General features: G+C 56.2%; 2 protein-coding genes across 2 annotated transcripts; both read right to left on the minus strand.

The window, feature by feature from the left end:
* Window positions 1–179: 179 nt before the first annotated feature.
* Window positions 180–7,503, minus strand: LOC144740272 (methylcrotonoyl-CoA carboxylase subunit alpha, mitochondrial-like; the record flags this gene model as incomplete). The annotated part of the gene is made up of 4 exons (XM_078623139.1): window positions 7,405–7,503; window positions 4,937–4,998; window positions 998–1,131; window positions 180–276 (listed from the first exon to the last, which is right to left on the minus strand). Coding segments are annotated over exons 1-4 (328 nt in total), but the record flags the coding sequence as incomplete, so codon positions are not given.
* A 6,784-nt stretch (window positions 7,504–14,287) lies between these two features.
* On the minus strand, window positions 14,288–17,524 carry LOC144740273 (uncharacterized). Its single transcript, XM_078623141.1, has 2 exons — window positions 17,411–17,524; window positions 14,288–16,582 (listed from the first exon to the last, which is right to left on the minus strand). The coding sequence occupies exons 1-2, from the start codon at window positions 17,522–17,524 to the stop codon at window positions 15,323–15,325; spliced, it is 1,374 nt and encodes a 457-aa protein (XP_078479267.1). The 3' UTR covers window positions 14,288–15,322.
* Window positions 17,525–21,952: the final 4,428 nt, after the last annotated feature.

A 21,952-nucleotide genomic window follows, 5' to 3' on the forward strand; every position in this document is an offset into this window, starting at 1 on the left:
CCCCCCCCCCGTGCCCCCCTCCCCCTCGTGCCCCTCCCCCCCCGTGCCCCTCCCCCCCGTGCCCCCCCCCCCGTGCCCCTCCCCCCCGTGCCCCTCCCCCCGTGCCCCTCCCCCCCGTGCCCCCCCCCATGTCCCCCCCCCCCCGTGGGGTGCCCCCCCCCCCCCCCCCCCGCCCTCACCTGAGCCCCCGAGTGTCCGAGCCACCTCCAGGATTCTGTCCATGTTGAGGTAGCTCAGCTGGGAGGCCGCGGGGGCCAATGTGTGCGCCTCGTCCGCCTGCGACACAACAACAACCACCACCACTCGTGACGTCACAACAACCACCACCACCACTCGCGACATCACAACAACAACAACCCGCCACTCGCGACATCACAAAAACAACAACAACCACCACAACTCGTGACGTCACAACAACAACAACCACAACAACAATCACAACCACAACTCGCGACGTCACAAACAACCACAACAACCACTCGCGACATCGCTCCAACAACAACCACCACTCGCGACATCACAACAACAACAACAACCACCACAACTCGTGACGTCACAACAACAACAACAACCACCACCACTCGCGACAACGCTACAACAACAACAACCACCGCCACTAAGTGGTGGGTGACGTCACAACATCGCTCGCCACCACCATTCAGAGCACAACCATCGCCATGGTGATGGTTGTGCCGATTGCTGTGGTGGCGGTGGTTGTTGTTGCTATGGCGGTGGTTGTTGTTGCTATGGCGGTGGTTGTTGTTGCTATGGCGGGTGGTTGCTGTTGCTATGGCGGTGGTTGCTGTTGCTATGGCGGTGGTTGTTGTTGCTATGGCGGTGGTTGTTGTTGCTATGGCGGTGGTTGTTGTTGCTATGGCGGTGGTTGTTGTTGGCGTGGTGGTGGTGGTTGTTGCGGTTCACGTGATGAGTGTTGCGGTGGGTGGTGGCGGCGGGTCGTGGTGGCGGTTGCCGCGGTTACTGTTGCCGCTTTGGTTACCATGGCGACGTGCATGGCTGTAGCGTCGGGGTCACTGAACACCGCCACGCTCCGCACCCCCATGGCCCTCGCCGAACGGATGACGCGACACGCAATCTCACCCCGGTTCGCCACCAACACCGAGTCGATCCTGCCTGGGTCACGGGGACACGGGGACACGGAGACACGGGGACACGGGGTCAAGGGGTCACGGGGTCACGCAATCTCACCCCGGTTCGCCACCAACACCGAGTCGATCCTGCCTGGGTCACGGGGACACGGGGGTCACGGGGGTCAAGGGGTCACGGGGTCACGCAATCTCACCCCGGTTCGCCACCAACACCGAGTCGATCCTGCCTGGGTCACGGGGTCAAGGGGTCACGGAGACACGGGGACACGGGGGTCACGGGGTCAAGGGGTCACGGAGACACACAATCTCACCCCGGTTCGCCACCAACACCGAGTCGATCCTGCCTGGGGTCACGGGGTCAAGGGGTCACGGAGGACACGGGGACACGGGGTCACGGGGTCACGGGGTCAAGGGGTCACGGAGACACACAATCTCACCCCGGTTCGCCACCAACACCGAGTCGATCCTGCCTGGGTCACGGGGTCAAGGGGTCACGGGGACACGGGGTCACGGGGACACGGGGGTCAAGGGGTCACGGAGACACGCAATCTCACCCCGGTTCGCCACCAACACCGAGTCGATCTGCCTGGGGTCACGGGGACACGGGGGACACGGGGTCACGGGGGTCACGCAATCTCACCCCGGTTCGCCACCAACACCGAGTCGATCCTGCCTGGGTCACGGGGTCAAGGGGACACGGGGACACGGAGACACGGGGACACGGGGTCAAGGGGTCACGGGGGTCACGCAATCTCACCCCGGTTCGCCACCAACACCGAGTCGATCCTGCCTGGGTCACGGGGTCAAGGGGACACGGGGACACGGAGACACGGGGACACGGGGGTCAAGGGGTCACGGGGTCACGCAATCTCACCCCGGTTCGCCACCAACACCGAGTCGATCCTGCCTGGGTCACGGGGTCAAGGGGTCACGGAGACACGGGGACACGGGGTCACGGGGTCAAGGGGTCACGGAGACACACAATCTCACCCCGGTTCGCCACCAACACCGAGTCGATCCTGCCTGGGTCACGGGGGTCAAGGGGTCACGGGGACACGGGGTCACGGGGGACACGGAGACACGCAATCTCACCCCGGTTCGCCACCAACACCGAGTCGATCCTGCCTGGGTCACGGGGTCAAGGGGTCACGGGGGACACGGGGTCACGGGGACACGGGGGACACGCAATCTCACCCCGGTTCGCCACAACACCGAGTCGATCCTGCCTGGGTCACGGGGTCAAGGGGTCACGGGGACACGGGGACACGGGGACACGGGGGTCAAGGGGTCAAGGGGTCACGGAGACACGGGGTCAAGGGGTCACGGAGACACGCAATCTCACCCCGGTTCGCCACCAACACAGAGTCGATCCTGCCTGGGTCACGGGGTCAAGGGGTCACGGGGACACGGGGACACGGGGTCAAGGGGTCAAGGGGTCACGGAGACACGGGGTCAAGGGGTCACGGAGACACGCAATCTCACCCCGGTTCGCCACCAACACCGAGTCGATCCTGCCTGGGTCACGGGGGTCAAGGGGTCACGGGGACACGGGGACACGGGGACACGGGGTCAAGGGGTCAAGGGGTCACGGAGACACGGGGTCAAGGGGTCACGGAGACACGCAATCTCACCCCGGTTCGCCACCAACACAGAGTCGATCCTGCCTGAGACACGGGGTCAAGGGGTCACGGGGACACGGGGTCACGGGGTCACGCAATCTCACCCCGGTTCGCCACCAACACCGAGTCGATCCTGCCTGGGTCACGGGGTCAAGGGGTCACGGGGGACACGGGGGTCACGGGGGACACGGGGTCACGGGGTCACGCAATCTCACCCCGGTTCGCCACCAACACCGAGTCGATCCTGCTGGGTCACGGGGTCAAGGGGTCACGGGGACACGGGGGTCACGGGGACACGGGGGTCACGGGGTCACGCAATCTCACCCCGGTTCGCCACCAACACCGAGTCGATCCTGCCTGAGACACGGGGACACGGGGACACGGGGTCAAGGGGTCACGGAGACACGCAATCTCACCCCGGTTCGCCACCAACACCGAGTCGATCCTGCCTGAGACACGGGGACACGGGGACACGGGGTCAAGGGGTCACGGAGACACGCAATCTCACCCCGGTTCGCCACCAACACCGAGTCGATCCTGCCTGGGTCACGGGGGTCACGGGGACACGGAGACACGGGGTCACGCAATCTCACCCCGGTTCGCCACCAACACCGAGTCGATCCTGCCTGAGACACGGGGTCACGGGGACACGGGGTCACGGGGACACGGGGACACGGGGTCACGGGGTCACGGGGACACGGAGACACGGAGACACGGAGACACGGGGACACGGGGACACGGGGTCACGGGGTCACGGGGTCACGCAATCTCACCCCGGTTCGCCACCAACACCGAGTCGATCCTGCCTGAGACACGGGGTCACGGGGGACACGGAGACACGGGGACACGGGGTCACGGGGGTCACGCAATCTCACCCCGGTTCGCCACCAACACAGAGTCGATCCTGCCTGGGTCACGGGGACACGGGGTCACGGGGTAACGGGGACACGGGGTCAAGGGGGTCATGGGGACACGCAATCTCACCCCGGTTCGCCACCAACACAGAGTCGATCCTGCCTGGGACACGGAGGACACGGAGACACGGGGTCACGGAGGACACGGGGTCAAGGGGTCACGGGGTCACGCGGCACGCAATCTCACCCCGGTTTGCCACCAACACCGAGTCGATCCTGCCTGAGACACGGGGACACGGGGACACAGGGAGGACACACGGGGACACGCAATCTCACCCCGGTTCGCCACCAACACCGAGTCGATCCTGCCTGAGACACGGGGGACACGGGGTCACGGGGACATGGAGACACAGAGACACGGGGACACGGGGTCACGGGGTCACGGAGACACGGGGTCACGGAGACACACGGAGACACGGGGTCATGGGGTCACGGGGGTCATGGGGTCACGGAGACACGCGATCTCCACGTGGAGCTGATGTAGCCTTGCTGTAGATGATGGTGATCGTGATACTGCTGGCGGTGATGGTGATGGTGGTGATGGTGATGGTGGTGATGGTGGTGGTGGTGATGGTGGTGGTGGTGGTGGTGGTGATGGTGGTGGTGGTGGTGATGGTGGTGGTGGTGATGGTGGTGGTGGTGGTGATGGTGGTGATGGTGATGAGGTGGTGGTGATGGTGGTGGTGGTGATGATGGTGGTGATGGTGATGGTGGTGATGGTGGTGATGGTGGTGGGTGATGGTGGTGATGGTGGTGGATGGTGGTGGTGGTGGTGATGATGGTGGTGATGGTGGTGGTGATGGTGGTGATGGTGGTGGTGGTGATGGGTGGTGGTGGTGGTGATGGTGGTGTGATGGTGGTGGTGGTGATGGTGGTGGTGATGGTGGTGGTGATGGTGATGATGGTGGTGATGGTGATGGTGGTGGTGATGGTGGTGATGGTGGTGGGTGGTGATGGTGGTGGTGGTGGTGATGGTGGTGGTGATGGTGATGATGTTGGTGATGGTGGTGATGATGGTGGTGGTGGTGATGGTGGTGATGATGATGGTGGTGGTGATGGTGGTGTTGATAGTGGTGATGGGTGGTGATGGTGGTGATGGTGGTGATGGTGATGATGGTGATGGTGGTGGACGGTGGTCATGATGGTGATGGTGATGGTGGTGATGGTGGTGGTGGTGGTGGTGTTGATGGTGGTGATGGTGGTGATGGTGGTGATGATGATGGTGATGATGGTGGTGATGATGATGGTGATGATGGTGGTGATGGTGGTGGTGATGGTGATGATGTTGATCAATCACCTGAATGGGGAGAGGATGAGTAGAGAGCTCTGGACGGGATGGCATTGCGCCTGGGCCAGCCCCTGCAGCACAACGCAGACCACACACACGCGTCACACACGCGTCACACACGCGTCACACACGCGTCACACACGCGTCCACACACGCGTCACACACGCGTCACACACGCGTCACACACGCGTCACCCCACATTTAATACACTACACGCTACACACACTATACACTACACACAACACTATACACTACATACCACGCACACTATACACTACACACCACACACACTCACACCCACACTATACACTACACACCACACTTAATACACGACACACACACACTATACACTACACACCACACACACTATACACACTCTATACACTACACACACTCATACACTACACACACTATACACTACACACAACACTATACACTACATACCACGCACACTATACACTACACACCACACACACTACACACCCACACTATACACTACACTTAATACACGACACACACTACACACTAATACACTACACACCACACACTACACAACACACCACTACACTATACACTACACACACACTATACACTACACACCACACTTAATACACTCCACACACACACACACTATACACACACAAACTAACACTACACACCACACACATACACTACACACACACTATACACTCACACACACTCTATACACTACACACACTATACACTACACACACACTATACACTACACACACTATACACTACACACCACACACCACTATACACTACACACACTATACACTACACACCACACACACTATACACTACACACACTATACACTACACACACACACACTATACACTACACACACACTATACACTACACACACTCTATACACTACACACACACTATACACTACACACACAAACTATACACTACACACACACTATACACTACACACACACTATACACTACACACACTCTATACACTACACACACACTATACACTACACACACACTATACACTACACACCACACTTAATACACCACACAACACACACTATACACACACACACACACCTATACACTACACACACACTATACACTACACACCACACTTAATACACCACACACACACTATACACACACACCACAACACACACTACACTATACACACACACTACACTATACACTATACACACACACTACACTATACACACACACACTATACACACACACCACAACACACACTACACTATACACACACACTACACTATACACTATACACACACACTACACTATACACTATACACACACACTACACTATACACACACACTACACTATACACACACACTACACTATACACACACACTACACTACTACACGACACACACACCACACACACTATACACTACACACAACACACGCTATACACACACACACAACACACACTATACTATACACTACACACAACACACACTATACACACACACACAACACACACTATACACGACACACACACCACACACACTATACACTACACACAACACACGCTATACACACACACAACACACACTATACTATACACTACACACACAAAACTAATACGCTACACGACTGAGATGACCGGCAGATGCACCACCAGCTGTGCTCCCCGCTGTGCCAGGCTAGGTGCAGGAGGCCACGCGGACAGACCCAGGTGGTGTGTGGTAGTGAAAGTGGTGGCGGTTGTGGTGGTAATGGTGGTGGTTGTGGTGATAGTGGCGGTGGTGGTTGTGGTGGTGGTTGTGGTGATAGTGGTGGTTGTGGTGGTAATGGTTGTGGTGGTGGTTGTGGTGATAGTGGTGGTTGTGGTTGGTAATGGTTGTGGTGGTTGTTGGGTGTGGGTGGTTGTGGTTGTTGTGGTGGTAATGGTTGTGGTGGTTGTTGTGGTTGTTGTGGTGGTATTGGTTGTGGTGGTAATGGTTGTGGTGGTTGTTGTGGGTGGTAATGGTTTGTGGTGGTAATGGTTGTGGTTGGTAATGGTTGTGGTTGTTGTGGTGGTTGTTGTGGTGGTAATGGTTGTAATGGTTGTAATGGTTGTTGTGGTTGTTGTGGTGGTTGTGGTTGTTGTGGTGGTAATGATTGTGGTGGTTGTTGTGGTGGTAATGGTTGTGGTGGTTGTTGTGGGTTGTTGTGGTTGTTGTGGTGGTAATGGTTGTGGTGGTTGTAATGGTTGTTGTGGTGGTTGTAATGGTTGTGGTGGTTGTTGGGTTGTGGTGGTTGTGGTGGTGTTGTGGTGGTTGTGGTGGTTGTAATGGTTGTGGTGGTTGTTGTGGTGGTTGTGGTGGTTGTAATGGTTGTTGTGGTGGTTGTAATGGTTGTGGTGGTTGTGGTGGTTGTTGTGGTGGTTGTGGTGGTTGTTGTGGTGGTTGTAATGGTTGTTGTGGTGGTTGTTGTGGTTGTTGTTGTGGTAATTGTTGTTGTGGTGGTGTTCACCTCCACAGAGACGAGAACATCGCCTGGGCAGACATTGACAAGCGGACGCGATGACGTCACCCGCCGGGAGGTGTGTCCTCGCCGGCCAATGGGAGCGCGCCTCTTGAGCGTGCGCGCTGACGTCATCACGCACGTCCGACCTTGGTAGGGGGGGGGTTGGCGGAGCCGACGTGCGTGATGACGTCATCACTAACGCGCGATGACGTCACTGCACTAAAAAGAAACCGCCCCCCCGCGCTATTGGGCAACGCGACCATTACGTCATCTCGTAAGCCAGGACGGACACACTCTCTCTCTGTACGTGATGACGTCAGCGCGCCTCTTTACCCCCCCCCCCCGCCAAGTTCGGACGTGCGCGGGTGACGTCAGCGCGCACGTCCTTAGCGCGTCAACGTCACCGCGTTCATCCGGGACCTTGGTGGTGCGGAGCCGACGTTGCGTGGTTACGTCATCACTAACGCGCGATGACGTCACTGCACTAAAGCGAAACCGCCCCCCGCCGCCAGTGGGCGACGCGACCACCTGACGTCATCACGTAAACCAGAACTCTGCGTGTGATGACGTCAGCGCGCACCCCGTGCCCCCTCACTGGCCAAGGTCAGGACGTGCGCGGTGACGTCATCGCGCGCGATTACAGCGCGGTGACGTCACCACGCACGTAGGGGTTGCGGAGCCGACGTGCGTGGTTACGTCACTACAAACAGCCGGTGACGTCACGAAGTAGAACAGCACCCCCACGTGTGATACTGCAGCAGGAATACGATTAGCTGTGAAAGGGGCCGTCCATAAATGAACGTCACGCACCTGGGGGGGGGGGGGGGGGTCAGACATTTGTGACGATGTGTGACGAGGGGGGGGGGGTGAGAAATGTGACGTCACATCAAAATGCTGCAACTTTATAAATAAATATAGGCAACACGTTCTACTTAATTAAATGGACTTTGTAATAAATGTTTTCTCCTACAACATCAGGAGTGCAGCGCCACATTAAATACGCACTACAATGACAATATTTAAAAGCGATTTGAAGCATGTTTCATTTTCAAAATGGAAATATGGTTTTGGGGGGGGGGGGGGGGGCAGAGCTTTGTGACGTCACAGTTGAGGGGGGGTCTGACTTTTTGTGACGATGTGTGACGAGGGGGGAGGGGTGGGGGTTTGAGAAATGTGACGTCACATCACTTAATTATATAGACTTTGTAATACATGTTTTTCTCCTACAACATCAGGAGTGCAGCGCCACATTCAATACGCACTACAATGACAATAGTTTAAAGCGATTTGAAGCATGTTTTTTATATTTTTTTGGGGGGGGGGGGGGGGCAGAGCTTTGTGACGTCATATTTGAGGGGGGGGGGTCTGACTTTTTTGTGACGTCGTGTGACGAGGGGTGGGGGGGGGGTGAGAAATGTGACGTCACATCAAAATGCTGCAACTTTAAAATAAATATAGACAACACGTTCTTATTTAAATATTATTTTTAATAAATGCATTTCAAAATGTATTAGCTTTGTTTTCCTCATTCACTTGTACATGATGATGGCTGCTTGTGTTGCAATCGAAACGTCCGTATTCTATTATTATTTAATTACAATTCTTTCTGCGTTACTTTACCGAAAGAACCAAATAGCAATCTTCTTGGTTCCTTCGGTAAAGTGACGTAGAAGGGAAATAATAAAATAAAACAATACAATTCTCACGACGTTTCGGCCACAACGCAAGCAGCCGTCCTCAGGTGAAGAACAGGTCTGTCGGGAAGACAGAAAGACATTCAGACGCTGTCTCCCCCCGACAGACCTGTTCTTCACCCGAGGACGGCTGCTTGCGTTGTGGCCGAAACGTCGTGAGAATTGTACTTTATTATGTTTTATTTTTATTATTTTATTATTTCCCTTCTACGTGATGACTTTACCGAAAGAACCAAGAAGATGAATCCCTGCAGTCACGAAAGCTTTAAATCTAGTTCGACATCTTCTGATTCTGTGATAACTGGACCTCTGCCCCGACACCTTCATCCATGCCCAGCCCCAGCACCTGTCGATCAATCAACACCGTGATGGGACCTCCTTTGCCAGTACCAAAATATGAGAATAGGATTTTCCCCCTTTTTTCAGGTTGTTAAGATGTTAAAACACCAAACTGAAACCTTTTACAATGAATCACGACGTCTGCATTAACCACAATACTTGTGGTCAGAATGCAAACATAAAACACACTCTGATAGTATGATGCATTGTATTTGAAGCTGATTGGTCCACACCAGAGACAGCTTTCTTTAGAGCCTCGTCTCAAACGGTGTTAAACCAGAGGACGCCAAAAGGACATAGACCTTCTATGGGAACCGGTTCCCTATCTCTTAACATGGGGCCATAGACCTTCTATGGGAACCGGTTCCCTATCTCTTCACATGGGGCCATAGACCTTCTATGGGAACCGGTTCCCTATCTCTTCACATGGGGCCATAGACCTTCTATGGGAACCGGTTCCCTATCTCTTCACTGGGGCCATAGACCTTCTATGGGAACCGGTTCCCTATCTCTTAACATGGGGCCATAGACCTTCTATGGGAACCGGTTCCCTATCTCTTAACATGGGGCCATAGTACTTATGGGAACCGGTTCCCTATCTCTTAACATGGGGCCCATAGACCTTCTATGGGATTCTAGATTTGAAGCTTTCGTGACTGCAAGGAATCATCTTCTTAGGGCATTGTGTTGGCGGGTGCAGGGGCTGGCCGCTTGCGCACAAGCGCTTCCACGTCCATCGCCCACCCTTTTGGCCTCGCCCCCCCCTCCCTCCCGATACGTTCCTTTCATTGGCTACCATAGTCTGATGAGCTCCCCTCTCCCTCCCCCCTCAACTCGCTTTTAAGGGATTACATCTTGAATCATTGCCTCACTTGATACAGCTAATCTGGCTGTGACGGTCCCACCTGATGACGGAGACTTGTGTTGCCTCCGAAACGTCGTGATTTTTGTTTTTATTTTTTTTATTTTATTTTACTTTCTACGTGACTTTACCGAAAAAACCTAAGAAGAACCTTCTATGGGAACTGGTTCCCTATCTCTTAACATGACCCATAGACTTTCTATGGGAACCGGTTCCCTATCTCTTAACATGGCCCATAGACTTTCTATGGGAACCGGTTCCCTATCTCTTAACATGGGCCCATAGACTTTCTATGGGAACCGGTTCCCTATCTCTTAACAAGGCCCATAGACTTTCTATAGGAACCGGTTCCCTATCTCTCAACATGGGGCCATAGACTTTCTATAGGAACCGGTTCCCTATCTCTTAACATGGGCCATAGACTTTCACTGGGACCCGGTTCCCTATCTCTTAACATGGGGCAATAGACCTTCTACGGGAACCGGTTCCCTATCTCTCAACATGGGCCCATAGACTTTCTATGGGAACCGGTTCCCTAAGTACAGATTGATCACTTCTAAATACAAACTGATCACGTCTAAGTACAGATTGATCCCGTCTAAGTCCCGTGACTTGATTAAGGCGCTGCATTGATTCAACTGAGTCAAGCTGCCCTCCCTCCCGCAGGATCTGTGGCATCGTCTGTGAGCCAGCACTTGCAGGGCTGCGCCCGTGCCTGTCCAAGTGTTTGTCTTCCTGCCTCAGACCACTGCTGCCTAAGAGGGAGAGATCCCCCGTGTAGCCTTAACAGACTGTTGAGGCAGACTCACACAGAGATCCGTAGACTCACACAGATACCCAGTCTCACACAGAGACCCGTAAACTCTCACAGAGATCCGTAGACTCACACAGATACCCAGTCTCACATAGAGACCCGTAGACTCGCGCAGAGACCCGTAGACTCACACAGAGACCTGTAGACTCACAGAGACCCGTAGACTCACACAGAGACCCGTAGACTCACACAGAGACCCGTAGACTCACAAAGAGACCCATAGACTCACAAAGAGACCCACAGACTCACACAGAGACCCACAGATTCACCCAGAGACCTGCAGACTCACACAGATACCCAGACTCACACATAAACCCACAGACTCACACAGAGACCCACAGACTCACACAGAGACCCATAGACTCACACAGAGACCCACAGACTCACACAGAGACCCCTAGACTCGCACAGAGACCCACAGACTCACACAGAGACCCACAGACTCACACAGAGACGCGCAGACTCACACAGAGACCCATAGACTCACACAGAGACCCACAGACTCACACAGAGACCCACAGACTCACACAGAGACCCAGACTCACACAGAGACCCAGACTCACACAGAGACCCAGACTCACACAGAGACCCATAGACGCACACTGATACACAGATACATGCAGACTCGCACAGAGACCCACAGACTCCCACAGAATCGCACAGACCCACAGACTCACCCGATTCAAGAGCCGAATGGCTCACATGGCTATACCAAATAATTGAAACTGAAAACTGGAGACACATACCGACACACAAGAGACATACTGACTCACTCAGAGACGCACAGAGACCCACAGAGACCCCACAGAGACCCATTATCTCTATGGGTCTCTGTGTATCTCTATGGGTCTCTGTGTATCTCTATGAGTCTCTGTGTATCTCTATGGGTCTCTGTGTATCTCTATGAGTCTCTGTGTATCTCTATGAGTCTCTGTGTATCTCTATGAGTCTCTGTGTATCTCTATGGGTCTCTGTGTATCTCTATGAGTCTCTGTGTATCTCTATGGGTCTCTGTGTATCTCTATGAGTCTCTGTGTATCTCTATGAGTATCTGTGTATCTCTATGGGTCTCTGTGTATCTCTATGGGTCTCTGTGTATCTCTATGGGTCTCTGTGTATCTCTATGAGTCTCTGTGTATCTCTATGGGTCTCTGTGTATCTCTATGAGTCTCTGTGTATCTCTATGGGTCTCTGTGTATCTCTATGGGTCTCTGTGTATCTCTATGAGTCTCTGTGTATCTCTATGGGTCTCTGTGTATCTCTATGGGTCTCTGTGTATCTCTATGAGTCTCTGTGTATCTCTATGAGTCCATGGGTTTACTTGAGTTCTCATCTGGGGGCCGATTAAACGGCCCTGCAGTGGCTGAGCAACAGAGGTCGCAAACGGGTTTTGATTCCTTACCCCCGTACCCGTACCCGGCCGCACCAGGGTCGCAAATGGCTACCCGTACCCAGCCGAGTACGGGTACCCATTCCCTACCCGTACCCTACCCGTACCCTACCCAAAATGAGTGACAAACGGTGACTCACCAGTGACTCACGGCCTACCTGTACTCATTCCCGGCCGCACCAGGGACGCGTACGGGTAGCCGGGTATCAGGTAGGGTACGGGTATCGGGTAAGGTACGGGTATCGGGTAGGGTACGGGTATCGGGTACCCGGTTGCGACCTCTGCTCAGCGGCAGCTTAGAGGTGGCCCAGCGGTGACCTCGAGGTGGTCAAAAGACGTGGCCCAGGGGAGAGCCAGCGATGACCTCGAGGTGGTCAAAAGACGTGGCCCAGGGGAGAGCCAGCGGTGACCTCGTGGTGGTCAAAAGACGTGGCCCAGGGGAGAGCCAGCGGTGACCTCGTGGTGGTCAAGAGACGTGGCCCAGGTGAGAGCCAGCGGTGACCTCGTCGTGGTCAAAAGACGTGGCCCAGGGGAGAGCCAGCGGTAACCTCGTGGTTGTCAAGAGACGTGGCCCAGGGGAGAGCCAGCGGTGACCTCGTGGTGGTCAAGAGACGTGGCCCAGGGGAGAGCCAGCGGTGACCTCGTGGTGGTCAAGAGACGTGGCCCAGGGGAGAGCCAGTGGTGACCTCGTGGTGGTCAAGAGACGTGGCCCAGGGGAGAGCCAGCGGTGACCTCGTGGTGGTCAAGAGACGTGGCCAGCAGAGAGCCAGCGGTGACCTCGTGGTGGTCAAGAGACGTGGCCCAGGGGAGAGCCAGTGGTGACCTCGTGGTGGTCAAGAGACGTGGCCCAGGGGGAGAGCCAGCGGTGACCTCGTGGTGGTCAAAAGACGTGGCCCAGGGGAGAGCCAGCGGTGACCTCGAGGTGGTCAAAAGACGTGGCCCAGGGGAGAGCCAGCGGTGACCTCGTGGTGGTCAAAAGACGTGGCCCAGGGGAGAGCCAGCGGTGACCTCGTGGTGGTCAAGAGACGTGGCCCAGGGGAGAGCCAGCGGTGACCTCGTGGTGGTCAAGAGACGTGGCCCAGGGGAGAGCCAGCGGTGACCTCGTGGTGGTCAAAAGACGTGGCCCAGCGGTGACCTCGTGGTGGTCAAAAGACGTGGCCCAGGGGAGAGCCAGCGGTAACCTCGTGGTGGTCAAGAGACGTGGCCCAGGGGAGAGCCAGCGGTGACCTCGAGGTGGTCAAAAGACGTGGCCCAGCGGTGACCTCGTGGTGGTCAAAAGACGTGGCCCAGGGGAGAGCCAGCGGTCACCTCGTGGTGGTCAAAAGACGTGGCCCAGCGGTGACCTCGTGGTGGTCAAGAGACGTGGCCCAGGGGAGAGCCAGCGGTGACCTCGTGGTGGTCAAAAGACGTGGCCCAGGGGAGAGCCAGCGGTGACCTCGAGGTGGTCAAAAGACGTGGCCCAGGGGAGAGCCAGCGGTGACCTCGTGGTGGTCAAAAGACGTGGCCCAGGGGAGAGCCAGCGGTGACCTCGTGGTGGTCAAGAGACGTGGCCCAGGGGAGAGCCAGCTGGTGACCTCGTGGTGGTCAAGAGACGTGGCCCAGGGGAGAGCCAGCGGTGACCTCGTGGTGGTCAAAAGACGTGGCCCAGCGGTGACCTCGTGGTGGTCAAAAGACGTGGCCCAGGGGAGAGCCAGCGGTGACCTCGTGGTGGTCAAGAGACGTGGCCCAGGGGAGAGCCAGCGGTGACCTCGTGGTGGTCAAAAGACGTGGCCCAGCGGTGACCTCGTGGTGGTCAAAAGACGTGGCCCAGGGGAGAGCCAGCGGTGACCTCGTGGTGGTCAAGAGACGTGGCCCAGGGGAGAGCCAGCGGTGACCTCGAGGTGGTCAAAAGACGTGGCCCAGCGGTGACCTCGTGGTGGTCAAAAGACGTGGCCCAGCGGTGACCTCGTGGTGGTCAAGAGACGTGGCCCAGGGGAGAGCCAGCGGTGACCTCGTGGTGGTCAAAAGACGTGGCCCAGCGGTGACCCAGCGGTGACCTCGAGGTGGTCAAGAGACGTGGCCCAGCGGTGACCTCTGCGTGCTTCACGGCGAGGGGTCGCGAGAGGCCCGGGCGCGCCCCTGAGCGTGGTGCAGCGCCTCGGTGAGCAGGAAGCGCTCCTCACACTCTCGCCGCACCGTCTCCTGCAGCCGCAGCACCTGCCCCGAGACACGCGCACGACGACGACAACAACGACAACGACGACGACGATGATGATACACGCGGAGAGGTGGACAATGATGGAGCGGTGCGCTGGCACCGGTGATGACGGTGGTGCTGTCACTGACATTGATTGGCTGGCACCGGTGATGACGTTGGTGCTGTCACTGACAGTGATTGGCTGGCACCGGTGATGATGGTGGTGCTGTCACTGACAGTGATTGGCTGGCACCGGTGATGACGGTGGTGCTGTCACTGACAGTGATTGGCTGGCACCGGTGATGATGGTGGTGCTGTCACTGACAGTGATTGGCTGGCACCGGTGATGACGGTGGTGCTGTCACTGACAGTGATTGGCTGGCACCGGTGATGACGGTGGTGGCCGGGTGGGCAAGCTACTGCCCGACTCGGCGAAAATGAACGAGAGAATGATTTACTGAGCGAGTGGGTGAGCTACCGAGCGACTCGGCAGATGAGCGAGCGAGTGAACAAGCGCGTGGTCGGGTCTCCGCCCGACCGGGTCGGTAGCGACAACCCCGGCCTGCGTTGGCCTGGGCACGAAGCGGACGTGGGGAGTGCGGCCCACCTCACCTCGTCCTCCGCGCATCCCAGCGCCGCTCGGAGGCTCTCACCGCTCTCCCTCAGCGCCCGGGCCTCCTCCCTCTCCCTCCGTAGCGAGGCCTGCGCCTCGGCCAGCGCCCGGGCCTCCTCCCTCTCCCTCCGTAGCGAGGCCTGCGCCTCGGCCAGCGCCCGGGCCTCCGCGGCCGCCCCCTCCTGCTGCCGCGCCAGCGAGGCCCGCAGACGGCGCGACCCCTCTCGCTCCAGCGCCAGCTCCTGCCGTGCGGCCCGCAGCTCCTGGGGCCGCCCGGTCCCGCGAGGCCCCCTCCGCCCGGGCCTCCGCGAGCCGCTCCCGCAGTTGCCGGGCCGCCGTTTTCTCCAGGCCTAACGAGGCCTCCAAGTCGCCTAGCCGCGCCCGCAACTCCGACGTCCCAGATTCGGCGGCTGCGAGTCTCTCCCTCGATTTTTCGGCCTCCGTTTTTTCCAGGCCCAGCGAAGCCTCGAGCTGGCCTATCCGGGCCTTGAGTTCGTGCCGCTCCTCAGAGCGAGCGACCTGCAGGAGGTCGCCCCTGGCCTGGGCCTTGCTCAGCTCCTCTGCCGACTTTTCAGCCGCCGCTTTCTCCAGGCCCAGCGAAGCCTCCAGTTGGCCTATCCGGGCCTTGAGTTCGTGCCGCTCCTCGGAGCGAGCGGCCTGCAGGAGGTTGACCCTGACCTGGGCCTTGGTGAGCTCCTCTCTCGACTTTTCGGCCGCCGTTCTCTCCAGGCCCAGCGAAGCCTCCAGTTGGCCTATCCGGGCCTTGAGTTCGTGTCGCTCCTCAGTGTGAGCGGCCTGCAGGAGGTCGACCCTGGCCTGGGCCTTGGTGAGCTCCTCCCTCGACTTTTCGGCCTCCGTTTTCTCCAGGCCCAGCGAAGCCTCCAGTTGGCCTATCCGGGCCTTGAGTTCGTGCCGCTCCTCGGAGCGAGCGGCCTGCAGGAGGTCGAACCTGGCCTGGGCCTTGGTGAGCTCCTCCTTCGACTTTTCGGCCGCCGCTTTCTCCAGGCCGAGCGAAGCCTCCAGCTCGCCCAGCCTCGCCTTCCAGGCGTTGGCCTCCCTGCCGCGGGCCGCCTGGCCGCGCGAGGCCCTGCTCTCGGCCTGCGCCAACGCCGCCTCCGCCCCCTTCCTCGCCGCCTTCTCCTCGTCCAGGCAGGCCCGGAGCTCGCCCAGCTCTCCCCGCAGGGCCTCGAGGTCCGTGTCGCGGGCGGCCTGGGCGAGGGAGGCCCCGGCCTCGGCCTGGGCGAGCCGCTCTCTGAGCGAGGCCTCCTGAGCGCGGAAGGCCTCGGCGGCTTGAGCCTGAAGAGACGGAGCGGGGGGACGTCGGAATCGTGATCACTTCTAAGTACAGATTGATCACCTCTAAGCATAGACTGATCACTTCTAAGTACAGATTGATCACTTCTAAGTACAGACTGATCACCTCGAAGTCCCGTGACTTGATTAAGGCGCGCTGCATTAATTCAACTGAGTCAAGCTGCCCTCCCTCCCGCGAGACCGGTGGCATCGTTCGTGAGCCAGCACTTGCAGGGCTGCGCCCATGCCTGTCTAAATCGACACCGTGTTTGTCTTCCTGCCTCAGACCACCTCTGCCTAAGAGGGAGATCCCCCGTGTAGCCTTAACAGACTGTTGGGGCAGTCTCAGATATCCGTAGACTCACACAGAGACCCACAGGCTCACACAGAGACCCACAGACTCACACAGAGACCCACAGACTCACACAGAGACCCATAGACTCACACAGAGACCCACAGACTCACACAGAGACCCACAGACTCACACAGAGACCCACAGACTCACACAGAGACCCATAGACTCACACAGAGATCCGTAGACTCACACAGAGACCCATAGGCTCACACAGAGACCCACAGACTCACACAGAGACCCACAGGCTCACACAGAGACCCACAGGCTCACACAGAGACCCACAGACTCACACAGAGACCCATAGGCTCACACAGAGACCCACAGACTCACACAGAGATCCGTAGACTCACACAGAGACCCACAGACTCACACAGAGACCCACAGGCTCACGCAGAGATCCGTAGACTCACACAGAGACCCAGACTCAGGAGAGACGGGAGCGGCGTTGTCCGAGAGCACTCGTGTCATGACCCTACCTCTCCCGTCACGCGGCGCAGCTGTGTCTGCGCAATGTCCCTCTGCGAGGTCACCTCGTTTAGCCTGAGGGATGTGGAGACGACGCACATCATGAGCATCGTCGTCGTCAGCATCGTCGTCAGCATCATCATCGTCGTCATCATCGGCGTCATCGTCGTCATCATTGTCGTCATCATCGTCGTCATCATCGTCGTCGTCATCGTCGTCGTCATCGTCGTCGTCATCATCGTCATCATCATCATCGTCGTCATCATCGTCGTCATCATCATTGTTGTCATCATCGCCGTCGTCATCATCGCCGTCGTCATCATTATCGTCGTCGTCAGCATTGTCGTCATCATGATCGTCGTCAAGGACATGGTCGGTCATCCCTCGTGAGCCGTGCAGGCGACAATAGGCGCTGGCTGACTGCGTGGGTGAGTGGGTGGGTGGATGCTTCATTGAGTGAGTGACTCACCGGATGATTGAGTGGGTGAGTGGGTAAATGAATGAGTGCACGAGTGAATGGGTGAGTGACTGCATGATTGAGTGGGTGAATGAATGAGTGCACGAGTGAATGGGTGAGTGACTGCATGATTGAGTGCGTGAGTGGGTGAATGAATGAGTGCACGAGTGAATGGGTGAGTGACTGCATGATTGAGTGGGTGAGTGGGTGAATGAATGAGTGCACGAGTGAATGGGTGAGTGACTGCATGATTGAGTGGGTGAGTGGGTGAATGAATGAGTGCACGAGTGAATGGGTGAGTGACTGCATGATTGAGTGGGTGAGTGGGTGAATGAATGAGTGCACGAGTGAATGGGTGAGTGACTGCATGATTGAGTGGGTGAGTGGGTGAATGAATGAGTGCATGAGTGAATGGGTGAGTGACTGCATGATTGAGTGGGTGAGTGGGTGAATGAATGAGTGCATGAGTGAATGGGTGAGTGACTGCATGATTGAGTGGGTGAGTGGGTGAATGAATGAGTGCACGAGTGAATGGGTGAGTGACTGCATGATTGAGTGGGTGAGTGGGTGAATGAATGAGTGCATGAGTGAATGGGTGAGTGACTGCATGATTGAGTGGGTGAGTGGGTGAATGAATGAGTGCATGAGTGAATGGGTGAGTGACTGCATGATTGAGTGGGTGAGTGGGTGAATGAATGAGTGCATGAGTGAATGGGTGAGTGACTGCATGATTGAGTGGTGTGAGTGGGTGAATGAATGAGTGCACGAGTGAATGGGTGAGTGACTGCATGATTGAGTGGGTGAGTGGGTGAATGAATGAGTGCACGAGTGAATGGGTGAGTGACTGCATGATTGAGTGGGTGAGTGGGTGAATGAATGAGTGCATGAGTGAATGGGTGAGTGACTGCATGATTGAGTGGGGTGAGTGGGTGAATGAATGAGTGCACGAGTGAATAGGGTGAGTGACTGCATGATTGAGTGGGTGAGTGGGTGAATGAATGAGTGCACGAGTGAATGGGTGAGTGACTGCATGATTGAGGTGGGTGAGTGGGTGAATGAATGAGTGCACGAGTGAATGGGGTGAGTGACTGCATGATTGAGTGGGTGAGTGGGTGAATGAATGAGTGCACGAGTGAATGGGTGAGTGACTGCATGATTGAGTGGGTGAGTGGGTGAATGAATGAGTGCACGAGTGAATGGGTGAGTGACTGCATGATTGAGTGGGTGAGTGGGTGAATGAATGAGTGCACGAGTGAATGGGTGAGTGACTGCATGATTGAGTGGGTGAGTGGGTGAATGAATGAGTGCATGAGTGAATGGGTGAGTGACTGCATGATGAGTGGGTAAGTGGGTGAATGAATGAGTGCATGAGTGAATGGGTGAGTGACTGCATGATTGAGTGGGTAAGTGGGTGAATGAATGAGTGCATGAGTGAATGGGTGAGTGACTGCATGATTGAGTGGGTGAGTGGGGTGAATGAATGAGTGCATGAGTGAATGGGTGAGTGACTGCATGATTGAGTGGGTAAGTGGGTGAATGAATGAGTGCATGAGTGAATGGGTGAGTGACTGCATGATTGAGTGGGTAAGTGGGTGAATGAATGAGTGCATGAGTGAATGGGTGAGTGACTGCATGATTGAGTGGGTGAGTGGGTGAATGAATGAGTGCATGAGTGAATGGGTGAGTGACTGCATGATTGAGTGGGTGAGTGGGTGAATGAATGAGTGCATGAGTGAATGGGTGAGTGACTGCATGATTGAGTGGGTAAGTGGGTGAATGATGAGTGCATGAGTGAATGGGTGAGTGACTGCATGATTGAGTGGGTGAGTGGGTGACGTAGAATGAGTGCATGAGTGGTGAATGGGTGAGTGACTGCATGATTTGAGCTGGGTGAGTGGTGAATGAATGAGTGCATGAGGTGAATGGGTGAGTGACTGCATGATTGAGTGGGTAAGTGGGTGAATGAATGAGTGCATGAGTGAATGGGTGAGTGACTGCATGATTGAGTGGGTGAGTGGGTGAATGAATGAGTGCATGAGTGAATGGGTGAGTGACTGCATGATTGAGTGGGTAAGTGGGTGAATGAATGAGTGCATGAGTGAATGGGTGAGTGACTGCATGATTGAGTGGGTGAGTGGGTGAATGAATGAGTGCATGAGTGAATGGGTGAGTGACTGCATGATTGAGTGGGTGAGTGGGTGAATGAATGAGTGCATGAGTGAATGGGTGAGTGACTGCATGATTGAGTGGGTAAGTGGGTGAATGAATGAGTGCATGAGGTGAATGGGTGAGTGACTGCATGATTGAGTGGGGTGAGTGGGTGAATGAATGAGTGCATGAGTGAATGGGTGAGTGACTGCATGATTGAGTGGGTGAGTGGGTTGAATGAATGAGTGCATGAGTGAATGGGTGAGTGACTGCATGATTGAGTGGGTAAGTGGGTGAATGAATGAGTGCATGAGTGAATGGGTGAGTGACTGCATGATTGAGTGGGTGAGTGGGTGAATGAATGAGTGCATGAGTGAATGGGTGAGTGACTGCATGATTGAGTGGGTGAGTGGGTGAATGAATGAGTGCATGAGTGAATGGGTGAGTGACTGCATGATTGAGTGGGTAAGTGGGTGAATGTGTAGGGCTGTTACAGAGAGCCCGTTATGCATGGCAGCCTATGGTAAACAAGCACAGTGGGCGGGGCTACGTCAGTGCACGGGCAGGTGCCCTCTACGACGTCCGCGCTTCGGACGTTACGATATCCCCCGGGGCCCCACCCCTCAGGGAGGGGGGTGTAATAAAAGGGGAATGTATCGGGGACTCGAGAGTGATGTTTAGCTAAAGAAGAGGAGGCGGAAGACGTCTGAGATAGAGCCCTGGACTCCCCCTGGTACGCCGTCCTTATCAGGACCGCGCAGGCTCGAGCCAGTGGCGTGGTACCAGAGCCAGAGCCAGTGCTGGTCTGGACCTCTGGGTACCGGGCCCGACTGACCAGTGTCGGGCCAAGATAGCCTCCCCTAGCCCATTAGAGGAGGACTCAGAGGCAGGCTAGGGTTAGCCTAGAGGTGTGTCCTCAGATAGACGGGTGAGGGGGCCGATACCCCCTCAGTGTGTATGTCACAACGTGTGGTGTTAAATAAACAAGTGTGCCTCCAACTCCGGTGTCAACGGAGTCATAAGCGTTACTACAAATGAATGAGTGCACGAGTGAATGGGTGAGTGACTGCATGATTGAGTGGTGAGTGGGTGAATGAATGAGTGCATGAGTGAATGGGTGAGTGACTGCATGATTGAGTGGGTGAGTGGGTGAATGAATGAGTGCATGAGTGAATGGGTGAGTGAGTAGGTGGGTGAGTGAGTGAGTAGGTGGGTGAGTGAGTGGGTGAGTGAGTATGTGGGTGAGTGAGTGACTGGTGATTGAGTGGGTGAGTGAGTAGGTGAGTGAGTGAGTAGGTGGGTGAGTGAGTGGGTGAGTGAGTAGGTGGGTGAGTGACTGGATGGTTGAATGGGTGAGTGAGTAGGTGGGTGAGTGAGTAGGTAGGTGAGTGAGTGGTTGAGTGAGTAGGTGGGTGAGTGAGTGACTGGATGATTGAGTGCGTGAGTGAGTGACTGGATGATTGAGTGGGTGAGTGAGGTGAGTGACTCCATGATTGAGTGGGCGGGCGAGAGAACGGGTGGGCGGGTGAGCAGCGTGAGGGAGGTAGCGAGCGGGTGGGCGAGAGAGCGGGTGGGTGAGTGAGTAGGTGGTGAGTGAGTGGGTGAGTGATTAGGTGGGTGAGGTGAGTAGGTGGGTGAGTAGGTGGGTGAGTGAGTGGGTGAGTGAGCAGGTGGGTGAGTGAGTGGGTGAGTGAGTAGGTGGGTGAGTGAGTAGGTGGGTGAGTAGGTGGGTGAGTGAGTGGGTGAGTGAGTAGGTGGGTGAGTGAGTGGGCGAGTGAGTAGGTGGGTGAGTGAGTAGGTGGGTGAGTGAGTGGGTGAGTGATTAGGTGGGTGAGTGAGTAGGTGGGTGAGTGAGTGGGTGAGTGATTGGTGGGTGAGTGGGGTGAGTGAGTAGGTGGGTGAGTAGGTGGGTGAGTGAGTGGGTGAGTGAGCAGGTGGGTGAGTGAGT

This window comes from Lampetra planeri, unplaced genomic scaffold (assembly GCF_965212315.1).
Source record: "Lampetra planeri unplaced genomic scaffold, kcLamPlan1.2.h2 scaffold_2013, whole genome shotgun sequence".
Classification (NCBI taxonomy): domain Eukaryota; kingdom Metazoa; phylum Chordata; class Hyperoartia; order Petromyzontiformes; family Petromyzontidae; genus Lampetra; species Lampetra planeri.

What these genes read in the sequence shown, in the direction of transcription:
- LOC144740273 (XM_078623141.1), bottom strand. Translation starts at nt 17,524, where the DNA reads ATGCTGACGACGACGATGCTCATGATGTGCGTCGTCTCCACATCCCTC. An exon ending in TGCGCCGCGTGACGGGAGAG is followed by an intron (nt 16,583 to 17,410) that starts GTAGGGTCATGA and finishes CCGTCTCTTCAG; the next exon opens with GCTCAAGCCGCCGAGGCCTT.